This window comes from Balaenoptera ricei, chromosome 6, assembly GCF_028023285.1.
Source record: "Balaenoptera ricei isolate mBalRic1 chromosome 6, mBalRic1.hap2, whole genome shotgun sequence".
Classification (NCBI taxonomy): domain Eukaryota; kingdom Metazoa; phylum Chordata; class Mammalia; order Artiodactyla; family Balaenopteridae; genus Balaenoptera; species Balaenoptera ricei.
In genome coordinates this window covers 3,074,097-3,099,069 of record NC_082644.1, presented here as the reverse complement: position 1 = coordinate 3,099,069, position 24,973 = coordinate 3,074,097, and the positions used below count along the sequence as shown (strand labels likewise).

Here is a 24,973-nt window from a genome sequence, read left to right as displayed (position 1 = left end):
GTTGGTAGTTTGCTAGGGTCCAGTGGTCACAGATAGGGTCAGCATACAGTATCAAAGATTAACTCAAGGACTTCCCTGGTGGTCCAGCGGTTAAGAATCCGCCTGCCAATGCAGGGGACACAGGTTCGAGCCCTGTTCCGGGAAGATCCCACATGCCGCGGGGCAACTAAGCCCGTGCGCCACCACTACTGAGTCCGTGTGCCTAGAGCCCGTGCTCCACAACAAGAGAAGCCATCGCTATGAGAGGCCTGTGCACCACAACGAAGAGTAGCCCCCGCTCACCACAACGAGAGAAAGCCCACACGCAGCAAGGAAGACCCAGCGCAGCCAAAAAAAAACAAAGCACACACACACAGAACAACAACAACAAAAAACTGAAGTGGATTGCATCAAGGATTTTACATTTAAAAAAAGATGAATTCGACAGCTCATCTGCAGTCCATCAGTGTAGCAACCACCTGGGACCAGCTCTGTCTGAAGCTGCCTCTGACTTTTGATCTGGCAACTTAGACAAAAATGGACCCTTCCCACCTCTCCCTATCCTCTGGGTTTAACACAATCACCTGGGTTTCCCTAATTAGGTCCCTCACGATCAACAGTCCCTACAAGAAGTCCTTTCTGCCAGGACAGGCTAGGAACCTGAATGCCCTAGGGGCTCTGGGCCTTCTCAATGCTGGTGCTACCCTCCAGGGGTGGGCAGTGCCTTGTCAGGGGCTCATTCCTGATTGGTAGTGTTAATGGTTCCCACATCCAGAGCCTCATACTGCTTCAGTAGGGGTCTGGTTTCACCCCAGGACCTGGAATTCCAAGTGCATCCCGTCTTGTCTTTAATTTGCAGCAGCTCTCATAACAAATGCAGAAAGAGGTGTTTATTCCAGAGGCCAGATGTGACGTCTATTGTCTTGAAAGCATGAAAAAGATTGGAAATAAATATTCCTTTTAAAATCTTATCTTGGATCAGGAGCTTAAAGTTAGCTGAATCCTAGAATCAATCACTCTTAAGGAATACAGAGGAATTCTGATTCCATTTTCATTGTCTTTTATTAATCCATGTTTACTAACAGTCTACCCCTAAATAGTAATCCCAGTGACTTTTAGCTCTAAAAAAGATATTCGTTTGGTAGCTACTATTTTTGCAGTGTGTGTTTTCTCAGTCTGTACTGTGATTAGCATCCTTTTCTATTTTAGCGTTTTATTGAGTCTGAGAGCCTTCAACTATGCGATCTTAAACATTTCACTGATTTTACTTGTCAATTCCCGTTTTCATATAGAGAATTTTCCTTCAGAAGTCCACCAGCACCATCACCAACAAAAATATCTATTTTAAAGTATGGTGGTGATAATTGTATTACCCCAAATTTGGCAAAAAAAAAAAAAAAAAAAAAATCCAAAGAAATATTATCTTTTCCCCTAGCAAGGTCAACAATCTTATACAAATCTATGGACACACTGTAGCTTAATTCTAGGCAGACTTTAGTTTGTCTTACAAACTTTTATTAACAAAAAAGAATACCTGTCAAAGATTCAAATCTCAAGAGGATCTTATTTAAGACCGACTCAGTGAAGTAAAACAAAAGCTTGGGTGGACATAAATTGTGTGATTCCAAACCATTGAAGATGAATCAGTGCTGGGCAAGAAAAACGCGGTAGCGGAGGGACAGAAAGAGGAATCTTTTAAACAAATACAGACGAAGGAGCACCGGCCTTGCCCCAGTGAAGGCCTGGGGAGGAAGCAGACCTCCGCAGTGTCCGAGTCTGGGCCGGGGTCCATGTGCCCCTGGAGAAGCTCAGGCGGATCAGCCCGCGGGATGCGCACGCGCGGACGGAGGGCACACCTGCCCGGCGGGCCGGGTGGGCGGGGCCTCGGCCGCGCGCTCTGTTCTGGGGGCGGGGCCTTCCCTATATTTGTGTGCGCCGCGGCGCGGAGAGGCGATTGGTCGCCCTTGAACCGGAAGCAGTCGGCGGCGCTCGGGCTCTCGGCGGGACGGGATTCTTCCAGCAGCAGCTACAGGATGGTGGGCGGCGGCGGGAAGCGCAGGCCCGGCGGGGATGGGCCGCAGGTACCGCGCGGAGGTCCGAGGGCGGCCGCGGGTCCGAGGGCGGCGCGGCGCGTTTGCCCCCAGCCGGAGCGGAGAGCGGCGCCTCGCGTCCCTGCGTCCCCCGGGGGCGGGCCCGGGGCGGGTTACAGCCCGGGGTTCCCCCGGGGCCGGGTTGGCGCAGTCAGGGGCCCTCACCCGGGGGGCGGGTTGACTCAGCCCTCTGGTCCGGCCGGCCCCGCCGAGTGTAGAAAGAGTCGCGGACGCCCCGGAAGGAGGGCGTCCCCGAAGGCGGGAGACGCGGCGGAGGGATGGCCGGGCGCAGCGCCGAGCTCGGCCGCGGGGAGGCCGGGCTGGGGACGGAGGGGCGCTGACCACGGAGGGGCGTCGGCTCAGGCTTTCCTGCGACCTCACACGTCCTGTCACCACTGCAAGAGCAGCAGAGAGTCAGGCAGGAAAGAAGTAGAGGTTTCCAAAACTCCTTCTGGCTGCGCTGTCAGCTGGGTGGGGTGAGACGGTGCAGGAGGGCCGCGTTCTTTACCCCGGTCCCGCTCTCCAGGAACAAAAGGGTAAAGGATAAGGGCAGTCCCTGAAGGGCACAGGCATCCTAAACTCTAGTTATTAGGGATTTGGGGATGCAGCTAGCGTGTGAGCTCAGGCAGGGGCAATGAACTACTTTGACAGAGTGTTAGTCTTAGAGATAAAGCATCAAAAATTACTATGCGTCTACAGAGACTATGGCCAACAGTAATAGCCAGCATTTATGTATTCTGTGCTAGCACTGTTCTGTGTATTTTTACAAATAATTTATTCTTTGTAACAACCCTATGATAGAGGTACTACATGGGCCTTTTTTTGTAGTTGAGAGAACGGCACAGAGAGGTTAGGTAACTTGCCCAAGGTGACAGAGCTGGAAATGGGAAGAGTCAAGAATCAACCAGGGCAGCCTAACCATTATGCATCACTGCCTTTCAGCAAGGTAGATTTAAGGCTGTTCTTTCTAACATCTTAAGTTTGAGCCAGTCTTTGGAAGTCTCACCAAAGGCGGGCGTACACACAGAGAGGAGGCTGGGTCAGGACGTGACATGCTCCTGCTGTTGTGTGTTTGCAGTTGGAGAGACAGCATGAAGTGGTTGGATCTGCTGGAGGGCCAGCCCACCTGGGGTTAAATGCCTGTTCTCCCACTTTCTAGTTAGGGGCCCAGGGGAAGTCACCTAACCTCAGTTTCCTTGTCTGTAGAATGTGGATAATAGAATCTAGCTCATAAGGAACTTCTGAGGACTAAATGAGTTAATCCATAGAAGGAGTTTAGCACAGTGGCTTGGCACCGTCGTAAGTGCATAACAAGTAGTTATTACTTATTGTTTTTACTGTTATGTTTATTACTGTTTGCTATTATCACCATCAATTTTTGGATCCATATTTGAACAGCCTTTTTGTTCAATTTAATTTTTTATGACCTCAGATAGACATGTTATAATCCTTGGCGTGATACACTGTTATTCTTGGTCATGGTCCTGTTTTACCTTATTTGTTTAATAACAGGACAGACACCTGTGAGGCCATTGCCCAGGCCAAGCACTGAAAGGCTGACCGTGGCTCTCCATCTTCACGTTGTTCACCTGTCCTTTCTGCCTAACTCCTTCCTGTCGACTCCATTCGGTGTAGCTACGATCCTGAACTGTTTGTTTTCCTCTGTCTTCTTTTTATGGCTTTATCACCCATGAGTTTATGCCTGAACAGTATTTTTGGAACTTCATAAAAAGGCTATCATGCTGCATATAATCTTCAGGGACTTTTTTCTTCATGCAGCATTATATTATTAAGATTGATCCATACTGTGTGTGGCTCTATTTCCTTTTCACTAAGCGTAACATTCCATTGTTTGAAAGTCCTGTAACCATTCTCCTGGCAATAGGCATTTTCATTTGTCCTGTTTTCCACTCGTAAAACAATGCCATCAAGAACATTCTTGTATATGTCATCTGGTTCATAAATACACTTTGCAGACTTTGAACGATACCCAAAATAACATCAACAAACTTGAGCCTGCTGGAAGAATGTAAATATGAGAAACATCAGGTTAGAATTTCTCAGTCATGACCCCTGTGGACATCGGGGCCAGATAGGTGTTTGTTAAGGGGCCTCTCCTGTGCACTGTAGGATGTTAGCAGCAGCCCTGGCCTCTGCCCACTGAACGCCAGCAGCACACACACGCACACCCAAGTTTGTACAACCGACAAGGTCTCCAGATACTGCTCAACGTGTCCCCTTGGGGGCAGAATACCTCCGGGTTGGGCAGCACTGATGTACTGGTAGATGGGAAGAAAAGGCAGGAAGGAAAGGATCCAGGTTCCCAGAAAGAACAACACGCACGGCCGCTCCCAAGACTGAAGATGCGTGCCCTCCAGCCAAGGTTTTGTCTTTGTGGGAACAGGTCACAGATGTCATAAGCATCCTAAAGCCTAGCGTACGTACAGAATGAACCTGTACTGCAGAGCTGCTGGAGCGGAGTTTTACAACCTGGTCTGGCCTTAAACGACCTTTTCTGAAAGCATTGTTTTAACCGGTAAATCCCCTTGCGTCCAGTTATTTCTGTCAATTTGCTTCTGGTGTGGTCACTGAGTCTATTTAAAGGAAAGGCATGATGACATCCTGTTTACCAAAACAGGGCAAAACCTGCCATTTTCTTATTCCTCTTTTCCTGCTGTTTACCTTTTCTTTTCTTTTATACTTTTTGGTTTTTTGTTTTCTGCATTTCCATTTTCTTAGGGAAATATGTTTAAAGAGTTGCTGTGTGTGTCCCTCTTGACACCTATGTATTATAAACTGTTCTTTCCTTTTTTTCCTCACCCAAAAGAATCCCCAGATTTTACTCAAATACCATTTATAGAGTTTTAAAGGAAACACATAGAGTTGGGGAGAACAAAAATGAGCAATATAATTAAGCAGTCCAAGTTGCTGAAATTACTTGGGGAGAAACAAAGTTTTGTGTGCGGATTTTCAGTGTGAAAAAGCAGTCGCCGTGAAGAAGGGTAAATGCTGTGAAGCTGACGTGCCCAGTGACCTTCGAAAAGAAGTAGAAAGTCATTACAGGCTTTCTCTGCCTGAAGATTTCTATCACTTCTGGAGGTTCTGTGAAGGACTTGCTCCTGAACAGCCAGCTGGTGAGTTGCTCCAGAATCTTTCTCTGGCTTCTGCCAGTGGAAAAGACAGTAGGAAACTGGACCCAGGAGCTAAACAGTTCATGGAAAAGGAACTTTTCCAAAGGTGTTTCAAATGAGAGAAATAAAATGCTATACTAGCAAAGGTACATCATTCCACAACATGCTTTGATGAGAGTTTGAAAGAAAACAAGCATATACTTCTGTGTGTTCCAGGACTTTTAGTGTGACTTAGCAGTGCAGCTCCTAGGAACTTGTCGTAAGGGTTAGGTGAACCCAAACTATGTTAAATGATACTGAAACAGAAAGCAGAAAATGGCTTAAATGCTCATCAGTTACACATCTTTCAGTGGACATATATAGTTTTAAAAGAATCAGGCAGAGTTTTTCTTCCTTTTTTTAAAATTAATTAATTAATTAATTTATTTATGGCTGTGTTGGGTCTTCGTTTCTGTGCGAGGGCTTTCTCTAGTTGCGGCGAGTGGGGGGCCACTCTTCATCGCGGTGCGCGGGCCTCTCACTATCGCGGCCTCTCTTGTTGCGGAGCACAGGCTCCAGACGCGCAGGCTCAGTAGTTGTGGCTCACGGGCCCAGCTGCTCGGCGGCATGTGGGATCTTCCCGGACCAGGGCTCGAACCCGTGTCCCCTGCATTGGCAGGCGGATTCTCAATCACTGCACCACCAGGGAAGCCCTCAGGCAGAGTTTTAAGCGATGACAAAGTATCATGCCTGGAATATTTCAAACGAAAAAAGGAGAGTGTGTAGCATATCCTACCGTTAGTATTTTTAGGTCAAGAATACACACACACACACACACACACACACACACACACACACAGATCCCTACATACTTCCTATGTGCGTATACTATCTCTGAAAAGGTACACTAAAAACTGATAATGTTGTAACAGTTACTTTTCATTGTTACCCTTTTGTACTGTTTAAATGTCTTCACATGAGGTGGGGGGAAGCAGTCCCAGAGACTGCTGACGAAAATGTGTACTGGGAGATAACTGAATTTTGGCAGTATATCAGAACACTGCAACCGTGCAGCAACTTCTCTAAAAGTACTCATGGATGTGCACAAACATGTGTTAGCAAAGATCTTCACTGAAGCATTGTTTAGAATAAAAAAGAAACAGTAAATGCCTAGCAGTGGTAGAGTAGACATATTAAAGAAGCATTTAGTAGCATGGGAAACTATTCAGAAGATTTAAATGAGGACAGGATGAAGAACAAAAAAACACTACAAAACGGCATGATCTCCCTTTAAAACATCTATATATTTATATCTGTTTGTAGAGGGGAGAAATTAAACTGTCCCCATGCCTTTTTTTCACATTGTTACCTCTTGCAAGAATTTTCTTCCTCTCTCCATCCTCACCTCCTTGCATATCCAGGTCCTGCCTGAAGTGCTTGCCTCCCTCTTAGAGAAGCACGAGGGCCCATCTGATGCTGTAAACGTGTACATTTGAACAGACTTGATGACTGATCTGTGGATGGAAAAAGAAGCTGGGCTCATCCAAGATTAGGGTGAGCCAGATGGATGGTCAAGGAGGCAACGAGTCGAGAGTGATAATTAGCTGAGGTGGAGGGAAGGGGAAGGAAATACTTTCATTAAACACATTTTTAGTTAAATTTTTCGTCCTCATGTGCTGTCTGTTGCCTCTCCCTTGGTCTGGATGTGCTACAAATATTTGAGGCCGACAGCAACATAGTAATGAGACAAGGTAGAGGTTTGCAGCGCATAGGAACACAAAACAGTCTTGTTTTGGCCAAAATAAGAAACAGCAGGAATGTTTGAAATGTCATCAGTGGTAAAGTTAAGAGGAAATCCTAAATGTAAGTGCCACATCTTCATTGCTCTGATTTCTTTTCCATTGAGTATTTACAACTAACATCTTCACATGTAACTAAAGACTTCTTTCTTTTCCTTTAGAAGCTCTTTTTTAAGACAACTGCTTAGAAATATTTTCTGAATGAAAGGCAGTATTTCCTATCTGCCTCCAGAAAGGCACTGTCTAAATAAACATATTTAATTTATAGATTCGCTTTCTGCGAGCCTTGGACTTCGATTAGTGGGTCCTTATGATATCCTTGCCGGAAAACATAAAATGAAGAAAAAGTCAGCAAGCTTGAATTTTAACCTTCACTGGAGATTTTACTATGATCCTCCTGAGTTCCAGACCATTATTATTGGAGATTGTAAAACTGAGTTCCACATGGGGTATTTCAGGTAAAGGGTCTTTTCTTCTCCTAAAATACAGCTACTGCCCCTGTAACGAGTGTAAGCAGATGTTCACTGGCTTCACCCAAGGTGAAGGACGTGTACCCTCTCCTGGTGGGTACACAGGCTGTCTGCTGTTCTAACCTACTAACCTAACCTGGGATGGGTGAACTCGTTAGGCTGAACCTCTCCAGCTTTTCCTCTGTAGTTATAAACTTTTTTTTTCCTTTTGAGTTCAGAAAAGCTCTTTTAGCCTAGGAAAGGTAATTTAGAGCAGCTGCTGTGACTTAAGTTGGCCCTGTGCTTCCAGGGGCCATAGAATTAAGAACGCGCTTTGGAGGCAGGCTGGTCCTCCTACTTATTACCTGGCTGACCCCGTGCCTGCCTTCTAGCGCCTGTGACTTTCTGCGACTCAGTTTCCTGTCCTGTGATCATGAGACACGCCTAACGGGAACGTTCGGAGGGAGGGTGAAACGATGCATGCAGGAAGCTTGGGCTGTTAGAAGTGGAGCTGGGGGTGGGGGGTGGCTCCGCCTCTGGGGGCGCTGTCGCTGGCAGGCGAGGAGAAGAGGGCGTGGAGGAGGTGCGGGGGTGACAGGGAGCCGCGGACGCGCGGGGCTGGGAGCTGGGCGCCTGGGTCTGCGGGCTGCCTGCCGCCTCACCGGGGCCTCGGCCGAGTCGCTTCGTCTCTCTGTCGGTTTCCTCAGTCGTAGAGCGAGGGGATTTGGTTATAGATGTGAACCCGCTCCTTTCACTGCCAGTGTTTTATGATCCTTTCTGCCCTGTTTCTTTTGGTTTTTCCACCTTTCTTTTTTTCACAGACTGTTAAATTGGGATAGAGATGATTGTGTATAATTTCGCCTTCTTTTGACAAGCTTTATTACCTCTTTCTTTGTATTCAGGTATAAAAATAACTAGGTCCTAAGAATCTTAATTTTATGTTCTGCTATTTATATAAATAAGATTTGTCATACATATTCCTAAGAAACCTAGAGCTTAAACCTGGCAAATTCATTGGCAATTTTTTAAAACATGCAGATATAATTTGTTGTTTATAGACCTAAAATTCTACTTTTCTGATAATACAAATTATGGGCAGCTAAATTTTTAATATCTTTTGCTTAAACAGGGATTCGCCTGATGAACTTCCTGTATTTGTCGGTACAAATGAAGCAAAGAAAAATTGTATAATTGTTCAAAATGGAGATAATGTGTTTGCTGCAGTCAAGTAAGAAAATGTTTTATTTCAGTATGTCTCCTATTTATATTGGTTTACAGTTTTTGTACTGTATCAGTCTGTCTTTGAGGGCAAATGAGGTAACCAAAAATTTCTAGATACCTGGAGATCATTTACATGACTTTTGCAGGCATCTTATCCACACTTCAACTTTTCGCCAAACAGACCTCTTTTATAACTAATTATTTAATGAAAATACTACTCAATCTTGACCTTGTTTGTCCCATGGCAAACTCAAAAGATTTTTTAGGCATCTTAGGTCAAACACAGTCTCGAAGAGTTCGTTCCGAGAACCCGTGGTATGTGGTTGAGACGGAAGGTTGAGCGCGGTGAAGCCACGGTCGGCACATCGCAGGGGGCTCCCCGCCGGAGCGCCAGCTGCGGCCGCACGAGTGCTCCGGGACCGCGTTGTCTGCCAGGACCTGCGCCGCTGAGAGGGGGGCCCTGCCCGCCGCCCCTCCCCCCGGGAGGCGGAGACCTCTGCGTGCGCGGGTGGGGCCGGAGCTGCACCTCCACACCCGCCCCCCACGAGGTCAGGGCCCCGCGTCTGCAGCCGGGTGGGGCATCGGCCCCGCCCGCAGCGCGAGCTGAAGCGCAGGGCGGGTGGTGCCGCAGCGCCGGGGCGGCTCAGAGCCCAGCCAGGGAGCCGCCCGCGGTGCGCGGACACAGACACCATCCGGAGCCGCCGCAGCGGCTGGGCCGTGGACACGCTAATAAAATGAAGAAAGCACCTTCATCACCTTGGGCAAAATAAGTAGACCATGTTTTGCGTGACCTCTTTACCCTTTTTTTTTTTTAATTACTTGATTGATTGATTTGTTTTTGGCTGCGTTGGGTCTTCCTTGCTGCACGCAGGCTTTCTCCAGTTGTGTCAAGCGGGGGCTACTCTTCACTGCGGTGGCTTCTCTTGTTGCGGAGCACGGGCTCTAGGTGTGCAGGCTTCAGTAGTTGTGGCTCACGGGCTCTAGAGCGCAGGCTCAGTAGTTGTGGCGTGCGGGCTTAAGTAGTTGTGGCACACGGGGCTTAAGTAGTTGTGGCACACGGGGCTTAAGTAGTTGTGGCATGTGGGCTTAAGTAGTTGTGGCGTGCAGGCTCATTAGTTGTGGAGTGTGGGCTTCAGTAGTTGTGGCACACAGGCTTAAGTAGTTGTGGCTCGCGGGCTCTAGAGCGCAGGCTCAGTAGTTGTGGCATGCAGGCTTCAGTAGTTGTGGCTCATGGGCTCTAGAGCGCAGGCTCAGTAGTTGTGGCGCATGGGCTTAGTTGCTTCGCGGCATGTGGAATCTTCCCGGACCAGGGCTTGAACCCGTGTCCCCTGCACTGGCAAGCGGATTCTTAACCACTGTGCCACTAGGGAAGTCCCTACCCTACTTTTTAAGAAGACTTTCATTCCCTGTGATTTAATAGCACAAATTTGCAGTAAACAGAACTGAAACTAAGTAGATCAGTGCACCTGCTGGGCTGCTGTGTGCATACTGGTGTATCTAAAGGGCGTGGGAGATGTCCCAGAAAGGCTCTTTTTTCTCTTCTGATAACTGAAATTTATAGAAAACGTTGCTTGCTGTCTATAATTTATAGTTCTTTACACCCTTCAGATTTATTGTTGAATTTAAATTGGTGCTGTCTTTATTGGAAACAACTATAGTTATTTCCTTATTGTCTGTCTCTTGCACTAATGTGTAAGTTCATGAGGGCAGGGGCTTTTTCTTGTGCACAGCACCTGCCTTGTAGATGCTCGGTGAATCATTCCACAAACACTCTGACAGCAAAAACAACTAAGTTTTCATTAGTCCTAGTGGTCTTACAAAAAAAAAAAAAAAGAAAGATACAGTTGTTATCAAAAATAATGCAAGATCGTTCTGGTATTTTTTTAGCTTATTGGAGAATACAGAAAAGGAAATAGAAAACAAAAATACATTGGTGATTTATAACTTAGGTGAAGACCAGCAAGTGAGTATATTTGAGTACCTAATGCTATTTCACACAAAAAATGTTTTGCACCTCCAATAATTTATCTCAAACATAAAGGTAAAAAGGTTATAATACTTTCAAGTGTTACAGTATATATAGTATACTTTTTTGAGACTTTACTTAAATCAGCTAATCAAAACAATTTCTATATCAGCCTCAGTAATGTCTTTTAAGGCAGACCGTTTGTTATACACAAATTATTTTTATGCCCAGGGAAACTAGTTCTCTTTGTGTAAGATTTAATAGTAGCCAAAGAAATGCAAATTCATCTAGCAGAGATGAGTAAAGATTAAAGAATGGTAATACCCAAGGATGGTTAGGGTAGAAGAAACCTTTCTGACATGTGTTAATTGGTAAGACGTTTGTGGAAAGCAGTTGGAATAAGGTAGTTTAAATATTTTTTCAAAGATTTCTTAACAGATAATGAACATTGCCAGCTAATATGCTATACCTTAAATCAGTGATTCCATTTCTAGCTATTTATCTGAAGAAATTTTGGATGGGTACACATAAATATCTGTGTATATTTCAGATTATTTATAAAAAGGAAAAATTAGAAAAAACATACATATCCAGCAGTTAGAGAAAATTAGGTAACTAAATAGAAAATGTCCATAAAGTGTAACACCAGGATATTGATCCGTTGTTTTGGGAAGGAGTTGATACATTATGTGAAGAGGTCAAATAACAGAACAGTGTGGAACAGGTTCCCTTTTCACATCCTCTAATGCACATGGAGAGAAATCTAGATAGATTGAAAGTTTTAAAATACTTACCTTTGGACAACAAAATTAGGAATGATTTTCTTTTTATTCTGTTCTTTTTCCTAAAATAATTGTAGCAATAGTTTGGACCTCACATACCTCCTAAAAGGTCTCAGGGGTCCCTGGGGTCCACAGACCACTATTTGACCACTGCTGTTTAGTTAATGGTTTCAAACCTGACTACACACGGAAGGCTCCCAGGCCTGTGGTTAAGAGCTTCACCTCGGCTCCACTTCTGCATGTCTAGAGCAGGACTCGGGAACGTTCTTTAAAAATACATGTTCCAGGCGTATCTAAGTGTGGATATACGTAGAAATCTCAAACCTGTACATCTATAATTTTAATTCTTAAGTTTAAAAAATTCATTTCAAATGAACGTTGTAAGTGAATGAACATTCACTTTAACGAACATTTAATGAACGCTTCCTTTGTACGGGCCCAAAGACCACTTAAAACACTTGGTGCGTAGTACAGAGCACGTGCAGGCAGGGTATCAGCGCTTGGGTCGAGACGCGCTGCTAAATAGTCTCTTTTCCTCTTGTCGGCACCCCCCAGTGTTCTCTGCCACCCTGCGTAGCTGTCCTGGGCACTTTCAACCAGGAACCCAGGAGGTTCTGACGTGTAGTCTCGTTTAAAACCATTAACAGCAGCTATCAAACAGTGGGGTGTGGCCCCCCAGGGGTGCCTGCCCACTTCCCAGGAGGCCTGTGAGCTGCAAACTCTGGGTGATGACAGTCGTTCTCACACCAACAGCACAAAGGTGGAGGCGGGAAGCCCTGCTGGCGCCGCGACGGGGTCGGGGCAGTGGGCCTGGTGGGTTAACGGGACGCGGGTGTCACTGCGGAGGTCCGTGATGACAGTAAAGGCGGATCGGATCCCTGCCGCTGGGCACGTGTCTTCTTAACGTCCTGTGTGACGGGAGGGGAGGTACGGAAAAGGCACTTCCGCACACTTAGGTGTTAGGGTTTGTCTCGAGGAAAAAGGTGTTGTGAGGCCGAGTTGTGAGCCCAGCTTTCTTCCACTTTGCTGGAGAGAGACTGGCAGACACTGGCTACTGACAGGAGTGTTTGGCCGGCGTTGTCTCAAACGAACCGGTGAAAACAGCTGACTGTGTTTGTTGCCAGTGTTAAAATTTAAGATTTCAAAAGCAAACGTTAGAATTGGGGTCAGTTGTGACCACCCTTGTGAGCTTGACAGCTTCTCACCTTCTGAAGACTTCGCTAACGAGGTTGGTGGTACTATTAACAAATGTGGTTTTTTCATATTGTGATAGAATGGAGTAAATCAGATACAGTGAAAGGGGTCAGTCTTTGGGAGATGTGCATAACTTAGTGAGCCAGTGTTTTCTGCATGACCCAGACTGCAGGACTCACTCAAGGCTCACAGTCTCCCATTAGGTTTAATGGGACAGCACAGAACGTTCTGGCTGTTTCCGTGTGCACACTGCAGCAGAGTATTGGAGAGCAGGTTTGAACCTGAGAGACAAAAGCTTAATAAACTGGGAAGGAAGTGGTCCTATAATGTAGTAAGGAAGAGAAGACCAGTACCGAGGGCCGTCAGGAGAGGTGGACGTCTTCTGAGCGGGTGTTTCCCGCTGATGAAGGCGAGAGCCTCCCGGGAGGAAGGGTGCTGTGGACAGAGAACAGCACAGTGAGGACAGCAGCCCCGGGGCCCTGGCGTCGCCGGTGTGCTTCATATGGTTGTCGTAGACAGAGCCTCTTGATACGCGGCTGGTGAGGTTGAAGGTGAGGTTTACTGTGATGCTGTGCTGTAATCATGAGACCGTGATTTTGGTGGTCTTAGCTTCTGTGGCACTTTAATCCACGCGCACTAATTCTGTCAACTTGGGTAAGTTGATTATCCTCTGTGCCTCAGTTTCCTGATCTGTAAAACGGGGATCAGAATAGCACCCACAGCGCCCAGCCCATAGCAAACTGCTGAACGTTAGTGGTGGGCAGGAGCGGGTTTCCTCCTGGGAGCCTGGTAGTGGTGCAGGAAGGGGACCAACTGTGTCCAGCTGGGCACTGTTTCCAGCTCTTCCTTTCACTCTTGCTCTGATGGCAAAAGTCTTTTTTTTTTTTTTAATTTTTATTGGAGTATAGTTGATTTACAATGTTGTGTTAGTTTCAGGTGTACAGCAAAGTGAATCAGTTACACATATACATATATCCGCTCCTTTGTAGATTCTTCTCCCATATGGGCCATTACAGAGTACTGAGTAGAGTTCCCTGTGCTATACAGTAGGGCCTTATTAGTTATCTATTTTGTATATAGTAGTGTGTATATGTCAGTCCCAATGTCCCAATTTATCCCTCCCCCTTACCCCCTGGTAACCATAAGTTTGTTTTCTACATCTAACTCTGTTCCTGTTTTGTAGATAGGTTCATTTGTACCTTTTTAGATTCCACATATAAGTGATATATGATATTTGTCTTTCTCTATCTGACTTAGTTCACTCAGTATGACAATCTCTAGGTCCATCCATGTGCTGCAAATGGCATTATTTCGTTCTTTTATAGCTGAGTAATATTCTTTAGCCATTCCTGTGTCAGTGGACTTTTAGGTTGCTTCCACGTCCTGGCTATTGTAAATAGTGCTGCAGTGAACATAAGGGTGCATGTATCTTTTCGAATTAGGGTTTTCTCCAGACATGTGCCCAGGAGTGGGATTGCTGGATCATCTCGTGACCCTCATTTTAGTTTTTAAAGGAACCTCCATGCTGTTTTCCACAGTGGCTGTACCAGTTTGCATTCCCACCAACAGTGTAAGAGGGTTCCCTTTTTTCCACACCCTCTGCAGCATTCTTAACATAAAATTATTTCCGTAACTGGCAATAATATGTTGTACTATTCACATACCTTTAAAAAATATTTTGAATTGTGCTTTTGTATCAGCTTATAAAATAGTTTTGCTTTCCTTTTATGTTTTTAAAATTTATCTTAATGCACATTTGAAGGTAACATTGAAAAGACTCTGCTGATGCTTAAGTATTCTAAACGTCCTCTGGCTCTTTAAAAGTAGAAAATCCTTTTTGGTGTCTCCACACTCTTTTCTTCTGTTACGTCAGACTTCTCCAAGGCGGTTTGCCGGATCTTAGCATCAAGCGATGGACAGGAACTTAGCTTAACCTCATTTTGTTAATACTGTATGTCTTTGTTGTAGACATTCCAGAGATAATACAGACAAATCTTGTTTGCTGTTTCTGTGACTGGCAGCTGTTTATTAATAGTGCTTTTCTCTTGCTTGAAGAACCTGTTCGGGATTCTGGGGGGCTCTGGTGGTGGTTCTGCAGTCTTTCCCTTGCATGGAGTTTGATGTCTGTCCCCGTAACTTCCCAAGGTCTGTGTGCTTAGTACAGTGGCCTGCATACTAATGAGGGCTTTTACTTCTTTTTCAGATTATTTTTGATGAAAAAACTTAAAGAAGTAACAGATAAAAAGAAAACTAGTCTCTTGAAAACCATAGATGAGAAACTCACAGAAGCAGCCAGAGAACTGGGGTTCTCACTGGAACAGAGAACCGTGAAGATGAAACAGAGAGATAAGAAAGTATGATTTACGTCTGTTAACAGTCTCTGACTCTTTTGCTGTTTTAATAGGGGGTTTTCCTCTCTTGGTTCCTTCCCACCTGCACCTTCTCTCCATCTCTCGCTGCCCTGTCCTGGGGAGAGCTGGACGCTGCCCTTGCGGGGCTCCCTCGGAGGTTGTCCAGGATCTGGCCTGGGAGGTCCTGCAGGTTGTCGGCCAGGCTGGGTCACGTGACGCAGTGCCCTTGCCGCGGGTGCAGAACTCAGCCAGGCCTTCTCGCTCGTTAATCTTGATTTACCAGTTTCTCCTGTAGAAGAAGAGTGAAAGTGGCTTTGTACATAATATTTGCTTAAATTTCTTTTTTTAAAAAAAAATTTATTTATTTATTTATGACTGACTGACTGACTGACTGTGTTGGGTCTTCGTTTCTGTGCGAGGGCCTTCTCCAGTTGCGGCGAGCGGGGGCCACTCTTCATCGCGGTGCGTGGGCCTCTCACTATCGCGGCCTCTCTTGTTGCGGAGCACAGGCTCCAGACGCACAGGCTCAGTAGTTGTGGCTCATGGGCTTAGCTGCTCTGCAGCATGTGGGATCTTCCTGGACCAGGGCTCGAACCCGTGTCCCCTGCATTGGCAGGCAGACTCTCAAGCACTGCGCCACCAGGGAAGCCCCGTTGAATTTCTTTTTTAATGGCTAAGGTCTGTTGACTTCGTGCCAGGTGTTTTGGGGGTAGATGTGCAAAGGTCTGCTTTACGGTGCCTTACAGTTACAGCCCCTCAGGCAGCTGGCGTTTGAGAGCCGTGTGCACTGAGGTGTGTGAACTTCTCCAGGAAGTGGTGCGTGAGGAGGCCCCTCTCCTTGCCTTACGGAGCCCAGCGCCCAGCGCTTCCCTTGGTGCCTGCAGTGTGAGTGGTTTTGTAAACAGCAAATAGTTCTGGGTTTTGGATCCTTTGGGTTTTTCACTTGTAAGTAAATAGAGGAGCTAGAAGAATTCTGCCCCGGGGTGAATGAGAATCGTGTAGGAGTCTGTCCTCATCACCCTGGGGAAGGAGGGCATCCATCACCGGAGTCAGGGCAGCCGGCCTTCGGCAGTGTCTCCTGTGTGTGGCTGCTTCGTCTGCACGTTCTAGGCCAAGTAAAGTGCTAGGTAACCCGGAGTAAACGAGTGCTGGCGGCTAAGTACGTCAGCTTACTTAGGTATTGAAAATCCTACTTCAGCGGTTTTTCTGATCTCGACTCAGCTGCAGGGGTGATGTTCTGATAAGCTGTAGTCACGGAATCGCAGTCTGATCAACTCTTTCCTTAGTCCTTGAGATCAGAAGCAGTTTCTAAAAATGTTCAGTTGAATGAAACTCCTTGCAATGGGGCATTTTTCAGTTGCTCCAAGATTTCATATTGCCGTTTCACCTTTCTAGTTTTCATAGGGAGCCTCTCCCACCTTATAGGGTAGGAAGGGGAGCATTTCTCACCCCGTTGCGACGTATCCTAACTTGTCTTGACTAAAGACTAAGCTTCTCTGAGCAGAACAGCTGCCAGCAGCACATTCTGTCATCAACAGTAATTTCAGATGAGATTTCATTAATCCTTCCCCATAACTACAAATTAGATAGGAGTCTAATCTAATCTGAGTCTTAATCTAAATTTATTAGATTAAGTTTCATAGGAATGTTTGTCCTGGCCCCCTCCCCCCATGAGGTTTCTTTTTAGTATTTGTTCTTCTTATAAAAATAGCTGGTAAACACAAATTCAAAGAAAAAAAGAACTTCTAAGGCAACCATGATTTTATCTTCCCAAAGACAACATGTGGTGATAATGCTTCCAGATCCTTTTCTATTGTAAGTTTATTGTTATTGTGAGATCTTCCTGGAATAGATATTTTTCTAGTCCTGAAAAAAACTCAGCCCCACCAGTATATGTGAGTTAGTGACTTGGTCCTTACGTGTGACAGTAGCACGTGCATTCTAGGATAGTGGAGCTCTCCACAGCACACTGGGAATGTGTGTGTTTATACCAGCCGTGCCTTATAGTGCTTTGGCCCCGAGTCCCCGTGAGCTGCTCATTCCACCCCTGCGACAGGCAGGCAAGCACAGTAGGTTTGCAGAGGCTTTGCTCCTCGTGCAGAATTTTACATGACAGATCTGAGACCTAAGCTCACATCTTTCATAGCTAGCATTCCTTTCACCCCATCTGACTCACTGGCTATGTGCCACTTTACCTTTTCTAATACCTAGATGGCACTTTTAAAATCGACATTGAGTTAATGTTGCTGTAAAATGAGGGTCCATCATTCTATCCACCTCTGGTTCTGATGCCTCACAACATCACCCACCCTTGTGCAGGGTTTTCCTAAACTGGTAATCTGATTCTTCGTAATAAAATTAGGGTTCTGATGCTTTACTAATAACTGATAGCTCTTTATGGACAATTAGTACAGTTTCTCATTGGTGAAAATGCGTACACGGCGTGGTTTTGTCGGGTGTCGGCCTGAGTCGGGCAGAAGACAGTCGCGCCGTCACCGTGCCCTTCTGCGTCCCTCGTCAGCACTGCTTTGTGAACGCACTGCGGTCATCACTCCACGTGCTGCGTGGCAGCTCTGCCTCATGAGGGCGCTGCGCTTACGTTCAGGGCTTAGGCTGCCGAAAACTCCACACGTGCAGACAGCCTGCCATAAGTAACCGTTCGTACCTTTACTTGCACACTTACCTGATTATTTCCTTAGAAGAAATTCCTAGATGTAGTATTGCCAGGTCCAAAGTGGTTTTTAAAAGAAATCTATACAGGTATAAAAAAAAAGTGTGTGTGTGTGTTTTCTCTGTTTGCAGAACCCCCCCAGGAGTTAGACTCCTTCGCACCCCACCTGCAGGGCTGTGCGCCCCCTTCCCTGGGCCCTCGCCGGTGCTGGTCTTAACAGTCCCTTTGGTCTTTCCATCCTGAAAAGTATAAAATGATCGACCATTGTTTTCATCAGCATTTCTCTGATTGTAAAGGACATTAAATCGTTTTCATTTCTCCCCTGGCCATTTATATTTCTTCTGTGAACTGCTTGAACTTTGCCCCTTTTCCTGTCAGGTTAGAATTACTTGTGTTTTCATTTGGGTGTTAAGTCTTTTCCATTATTTTTAAGACATGCTTTATAGTTTAAAGACATTCATCTTTATTAACTTTGTTGTTATATGTATATATTGCAGATGTTTTTCATCATTTAATTTGTGTTAATTTTGTTCTTGGTTTTTACTTGGTTTAAAAAAATTTTTTTTATCTTTGGCTGCATTGGGTCTTTGTTGCTGTGCACGGGCTTTCTCTAGTTGCGGCGAGCGGGGGTTACTCTTCGTTGTGGTGCGCGGGCTTCTCATTGTGGTGGCTTCTCTTGTTGCGGAGCACAGGTTCTAGGCCTGCAGGCTTCAGTAGTTGCGGCACGCAGCCTCAGTAGTTGTGGCTCACGGGCTCTAGAGTGCAGGCTCAGTAGTTGTGGCGCACGGGCTTAGTTGCTCTGCGGCATGTGGGATCTTCCCAGACCAGGGCTCGAACCCTTGTCTCCCGCATTGTGAGGCGGATTCTTAACCACTGCGCCACCAGGGAAGTCTGATTTTTTTTTTTTTTTTTTAATGTAGTCAAGTCTATAAGTCTTTTCCTTCTCCAACCCAAAATCATATAAAATATTTGCCTTTTCTTCTAGTAGTTTTATGGTTTTATTTTTACATTTAATCCTGAAATCCAACTGCAAGTTATTTTGGTATCAGGAGTAAGATACAACATAACTGTGACATCATTTGTTTTTTCCCAAGGGGTGAGCAGTTGTCTTGGGACTTGTTTGGAATAACCTGTCCCCTGTGTTGCTTAATGAAAGACAGTGAAAGCAGCGAGAGGGTGGAGAGCTGGTACAGAGACTTGGGGGCGAGGACCTTAAAACTGAGAGCGTCCTTCCCTCGGGAATGTCACTGGACTGCACAGAGAGATACTGGAAGCAGATGTTTTGTTCAGGAAAGACCTAAGAAAGAATGCCACTAGTGTAAGAGGAAAACGCAGACTGGAAGGGTTATGATGGGGGTTGTGTTTGGACCTCTGTTTGTCTTTGAAAATGAACACTTGAGAAAAGCTCACCGGTTTATGCTGTTTGCCTCCGTGAAGGGCACCACAAAACTAGAAACTGCCCTACTTTGGGGAAGTTTGCTGACGAGCCTGAATTTTCCAGGTAGAAATGGGGGACCTGAATTTCACAAGATGGAAAGGAGTTCTGCCTTCCACGTCTTCCTGCTGACAAAAACCATTCCTTCTCCTGCAGGGCCCAGTCCCTCAGGCTCTCTGCCTAGAAGATCCCGTGGCCGTGGCTGGAACTGACACCGCGCCCTGCTTCCTGTAGTGGGACGCACGGCGCGGACTTCCAGACAGCTGACACAGTTAATAAAAGCCGGCTGTTCCGCTGTCGTAGTTACTTCAAGTGCTTGACTTCTGGCTAATTTTAAAGGAAAGAAATAATATTAAACTTGTGCCCTGGGGTCCAAATTTACTGAAATAAAAGGGCATTGAATGTTGCGTTTTGGCAGAAGTCTTGAGGGTTTGTGTGTGTGCTTTGTTTTGGGGGTTTTTTTCCCCCCGTTGTTGTTTTTGTCTATTTACGGTGACTAAATTTGGTTTTTTTGTTTTGTTTTTTCCTTTTATTTAGGTCGTGACAAAGACCTTTCACGGGGCAGGCTTGGTTGTCCCAGTAGACAAAAATGATGTGGGATACAGAGAGCTCCCTGAAACGGATGGTAACGTATTTCTCACATGAACATGTGCATGTGCGTTAATGTATGTGGAGAAAGGTTTCCTTACGTTGAGAAGTAGGTGAGGACATGTGCCTTTTGGGGGACAGTCACCTCCCCTTAGTGAAGAAGGGCTCAGGCTCTACGGTCAGTGAAGCCTGAACTGAAGCTGGGTTTGCTGCTGTGTTGCCTTAGCAAGTTATTGAACTACCCTGAACCGTGGTCTTCTTCATCCGCCACAGGGTTAGTAATGGTGAATACCCTCCGTAGGGGTGTTCGGGGTGTAACCGAGCACGTAAGGGCTTACCACACTGCTTGCCTGATAGCGCTCAAAACAAACAGAGTGTTTTTACACGTTTAAAGAATGTGAACCTCTGGTCTAGGTGACTTTTTCTGAACCTTTGACATTGTAGCGAACAACGTACAGTATAGTGAGACAGCACGCGTTTGTGTAGTGCTTTGTGAGCAGTCTTTCATCTGTATGTAAGTCTGTTTAGCTTTTAGAAGCCAGTGCTGAGTTACTTCATCTGTTAAGTATAAAAACTACACAAAATCTAATGAATTGCCACGTTGAAAAAAGAGGATGAAATCGCTTCTCAGCTCCCCCTGCCCACCCCTCTTTACTTGAGCACCCCCGAGGGCACCACCTTCTCGTCACCCTGCTCGCTTGGGGGCAGTGGGGTGAGGGGCACTCAGCGAGAGGGAATTGGAGGTGCCCCTGCGCAGCACGTAAAATGCAGGCCCTCCCTTGTTCAGAACAGAGCTGTGGCCCCGGCTGCCCTCCGCCTGGAGGACTCCCAGGGAAAAGCACTGCACGTGGGCCCCGCAGTGGAGGAGCTGAACTTGTAGTCTGGCTTGGTTTTAACTCACTTCGATGTAAAAACTGCAGCAGCGTTAAGTTTTTCCTACGTTGACCATATGTAGAAATGATACTGTTTCGGATATGTTGGGTTAGACAGCTTAAAACTACTTTCACGTTTCTGTTTTGGTATGATGCCAAGGTGGGTGACACACGCAGCCTGTTGCACACGCGCTGCACACGCTGGACCTTCCTGGACCTCCTCCCTGAGGCTGGAGGGGAGAGGGGTTCTGTCCTGGGGGCGGGGGCAAACCCTGGTCTTCGCCGCCTCCCTGTGAGCCAGTCCACCCCGCGCTTTAGCAGCAGCTTTACTATCCTGTTGGGGAGATGGAGGACATTTGTTATAGCGATCGTGGTGGGTGTTAAATTGCAGTGCCCTGGGTTTTATGTCCAGGGTCACTTTTATCTACTTGTACTTTTTTCTAACATTCTAGCATTAGATCCTTCCGTGGTTTAATTATTTTTGAATGAGAAGTGGTAGCAGACATAGTTAAGGATCTAGTGTCTCACTGTTTTGTTTGCCAGGAGGTGTAAGTGGCTGGCGGTCTGTGGACGGGTGACAGCGCTCAGCGGGTCACAGTAAAGTCTGCTCCTGACCAGTTTCCCCCAAGGCTCTCTACACATAACACTGTAACGGGGCCCGGGGGGGTACCATTTATTGAGCACTGGATCGTGTCGTGGTTGACACTGTCAGGGGATGTGTACACAGTGTTAACTTAATCCGCACCCAGGCCTTCACAGCAGGTCTTATTCTCACATCTGGGAGGTGGGGACCTGAGATGTGGCTCTGACTGTCGCGTGATCGCCGAGCTGGCGGCCTGACTTCCCTGTGCCGCAGCCTGTGGCTCCGTGTCGGTGTGCCGGCGGTGGTGGCAGCGGGAGCGGAGCAGCAGCAGGTACTGAAGCGTAGTGATGGTGAAGGCTGCTTACACAGTCTCGCAGTTTGGGTTCTGTGAGGTGACGCGCTGCAGAATGTTGCCGGGGGAAGAACATGTCTGTCCTCCAGTGAACGTCACTGCTGTCTGCCCAGTGCAGTACTGCCTGCCACGGGGCAGGGGCCAGAGCGCAGCCCGTGACCTCACGCACAGGGTGTGTGCCGGGAGCTCGCGTTCCGAGGTCAAGCCCTGGCAGCCGCTCACCGCTGTCGCCAGCCTGTGTTTGAGGTTAGTGTCAGTAGGTGTGTAACATCAGTCCCTCGTGCACGAGACTCGGCACCGCGAGTTCCAGGCGTGACCGTTCATGTCGTAACCGAACCTCGTCCCCGCCGGCAGGGCAGCCCCGTGTCCAGGAACGTGTCTTGTTGCTCCGAGTGAGTGACAGCCCGTCTGCGTTGTCGGATTTTCCCAGTTTGTCAGAAAGGAAGTCTAATTAGGCATCGTTCGGTGCCTTCCCTCTCACGGGCCTCGTGGGAGCTGACGCACCCTGGCATCCGAAAGCAGGGAGAAAAACGTTGAAAGTCCAGATAGAAATGTTAAACCACTCGCTTTTTTTTATTTAGATAAATGTTTGTTAGCAATTTTCTCTGTTCTCACCTCAGATTACACCTTGGCCGTAGCTGCACTTCCCCCACTTTGGTAAAAGTACTGGTAAAGGTTTAATTCTACAATGATTTCTTGTCTCTTGTATGTCTCTTTCTGGGTTTTGTTTTGTTTTGTTAAGTAAGGTAGGAGGGGGCAAAACGAGCAAACTTTACTCTCTGTCTGGATTTGTTTTAATCCCACTCCTAGTGTGGATGAGCCCGGGGTGGGCTGCACGTGTCCTCCGTCTCCATGTTGTTTTTGTTTTTTCCAGCCATTTAAAAATGGAAAAACACTCTTAGCTTGAGGGCAGTTAAAAACAGGTGGGTCAGGTTTGGCCGTAGTCTGGACCTTGGACTAGCCCAGGAGAACCTCTGGAAGCTGCTGTGATTGATTGCTGATTGCAGCTAGCGTCATCAGGAAACGGTCCCACTGTGCTAATACCGGAAGTCTGTTTTGTTAAGTAAGCCATTTTCATGCTTGAATCGTTAAGTAGAAAACCCATAGAATGGCCACTGTAAATTATAGTGCCAACCAAGGAGGCATCCGGTGCACTAGGACAGAGTCACGAGGAAGCGGCCAGGTCACCGTCTGCGCCACCGTGGTTACAGGTAACCTTGTGTCCTTGGTCTTTCAGCCAGTCTCAGGAGAATCTGCAGGACGATCGTGGAGGCCCCCAGTGATGCTGAGAGACTCAAAGCTTTTGCTCCTGTTCAGGAAATGATGACTTACGTGCAGTTTGCTAATGACGAGTGCGATTATGGGATGGGGCTGGAGCTGGGGATGGACCTCTTCTGCCACGGTTCCCACGTGAGTGAGCACACCCTGCCCCCTCCTCCCTCCCCTCCGCCCCTCCCCACACACGCACTCCTGCTCGTTGCCGTCCCCACGTCCAGCATGCGCAGGGTACGGATTCAGCTTGAATTTCAAAATGAACATTTTGAAATGATTTTTAAGCAGATGTTGTGAGCATATTATTTTTTATTTGAAGTTCATCTTGTACTCTGGCTGAGGTGAATGACCCGGATGTTTTGCCCAAGTGACTTATTAGCTGCGTATAGGGCTGTGCCCTTCACTGGGTGTGGACACGCCTTCCTGGCTCCGCCTCTCTTTCCATGGGGGGGTTGGTTCTTGTGCGTGAATTCCTGGATGACGAGGAAATGCTGGCTGTAAATATGCTTGAAATTCTTTACGATAGAGGAGAGGCCGTTTCACCGTGACCTCCCTGCTCATCACGTAGGAGGAACGTACGAGGCAGTTGCAGGAGGCCGCTGAGCCGCGGCTGGCTGGGGATCCGGCAGGCTCTCGGCTGCCCCGGCCTGAGTCCCGTCTCCCCGGGAGTAGCCGTGTGAGCGTGGGCCGTGCTCCCCGCACCTCCGCGCCACCCGGGGCCCTCCCAGGCCGTCTGCCTGCTGTGGAGACCACCTAATTCTCCCTTCACCTACCGTGTCACCTGCGGCACAGAAAGAGCCCCGGGTGCTCAGGGCCACACGGGCAGGCGGCTCCTGCGTCAGCCTCTACCCCAGAAGCTGACTGCAGGCTGTGAAGTGCAGGGTCACCTGGAGACGCCGCGGGGCTGGAGCAGTGCCCCGCCAGCGTCAGGGTGCCCCGGGCGCCCCCGACCCCCCAGCCCCCCGGGCCTCACCGAGTTCCCTTCCCACTGGGGCCTGAGCATTTGCGTGTCTGATCGACAGTTACTGGGTCAGGCTGACGCCGCTGTCGGGGGAGTCTTCTTTCGGGACTCTGTCTTCCTTGTGTAGGGCTGGTTGGTTGTTTGTTAGCAGTAAAAATAATCAGAATGGTTAACAGCCAGATTCAGTCAGTGACCGGTCAGAATAGTGCTTGACCAGCTTCACAGAAACTCTGTTGTCTTGAGAATCCAGCAGCACCTGAGAAGACAAGGGACGGTGAGGCAGGCAGCAGGCGCCAACGGCGGCTGCCCTCCCTTGTCCTCGGAGCGCGTCTGGGCCCTTGACAGATGGAGGCAGCGACCTCAGGGGCAGAGGCTGACATGGGGCCCACGTGGGGAGAGAAGGAACCGAAGACACGGAGTCCTCAGTGCGATGTGAAAACTCACATTCAGCTCCTTATTCTGACAGCGTCAGCTGACGGAAGTGATGATTGAAGTCTTAACGGGTGGGGACACGCCGCCGAGAAGGAAAAGGCATCTGAGCGTACTGGGGGCAAAAGGGGGTGAATAAATCGTATCTGAGGGAATAAGGACGCTTACAGTTTTTACCTGCTTTTCTTCTGAGTTTCCTTCAAGAAGTGCCCTTCGTCCTGAAGAGCTGCACGACTGCCCCAGGGACGGTGCCAGGCGCTGTCTCAGAACTCACTGTTCTCACGCAGACGAAACCCAGCATGTGGGGAGTGGGCTTTGTCAACAACTGCTTTTTCTATTTATTACCTGCTGCGTCCGCTGGTTAATGTCATCTTCTTTTGTTTTTCAGTATTTTCATAAAGTTGCTGGCCAGCTTTTACCTCTTGCATATAATCTGTTGAAGAGGAATCTCTTTGCAGAAATTATTGAAGCTCACCTGGCGGACAGAAGCAGAGAGGACGTGGACCAGCTTGCAGCATGAGTGGGAGGTGCCTTTCTTTCGCATACGGTATTTCAGAGCTTCAGTATGAAACGTGATGTTTTGTTTTTAAGGAGTACAGAAAATAAATGGACAGAAGCATTTGCTAAAAACTTTTATGAAGCTCTCGTGGCTGGTTTTCTTTCTTTCACGTGCACTCAGATCATCTGCATGGTGATGCCCTCATCACGTGTGAAGAGGGGATGCAGCCACTGTGGTCCTCTCCGACGTCGTCATAGGATGTCACGCCTGACACCTGTGGACGAGCACGCGGTCCTCTCCTCCCAGGAGTGAGTCCTGCTTCAGCGTGTAACACGTGGGCAGCGAGCAGCGTGTCTCTGGGACTTGAGTT

At 47.4% G+C, this 24,973-nt stretch overlaps 1 protein-coding gene across 1 annotated transcript; it reads left to right on the top strand.

Annotated features, from left to right (window-relative positions):
* Positions 1-1,948: 1,948 nt before the first annotated feature.
* LOC132368148 (histone PARylation factor 1) lies at positions 1,949-24,740 on the top strand. Its single transcript, XM_059926746.1, has 8 exons — positions 1,949-2,060; positions 5,044-5,203; positions 7,247-7,436; positions 8,557-8,655; positions 14,794-14,944; positions 19,585-19,672; positions 22,680-22,852; positions 24,493-24,740. Exons 1-8 carry the CDS (start codon positions 2,013-2,015, stop codon positions 24,622-24,624), a joined length of 1,041 nt encoding a protein of 346 aa, XP_059782729.1. The 5' UTR covers positions 1,949-2,012; the 3' UTR covers positions 24,625-24,740.
* Positions 24,741-24,973: the final 233 nt, after the last annotated feature.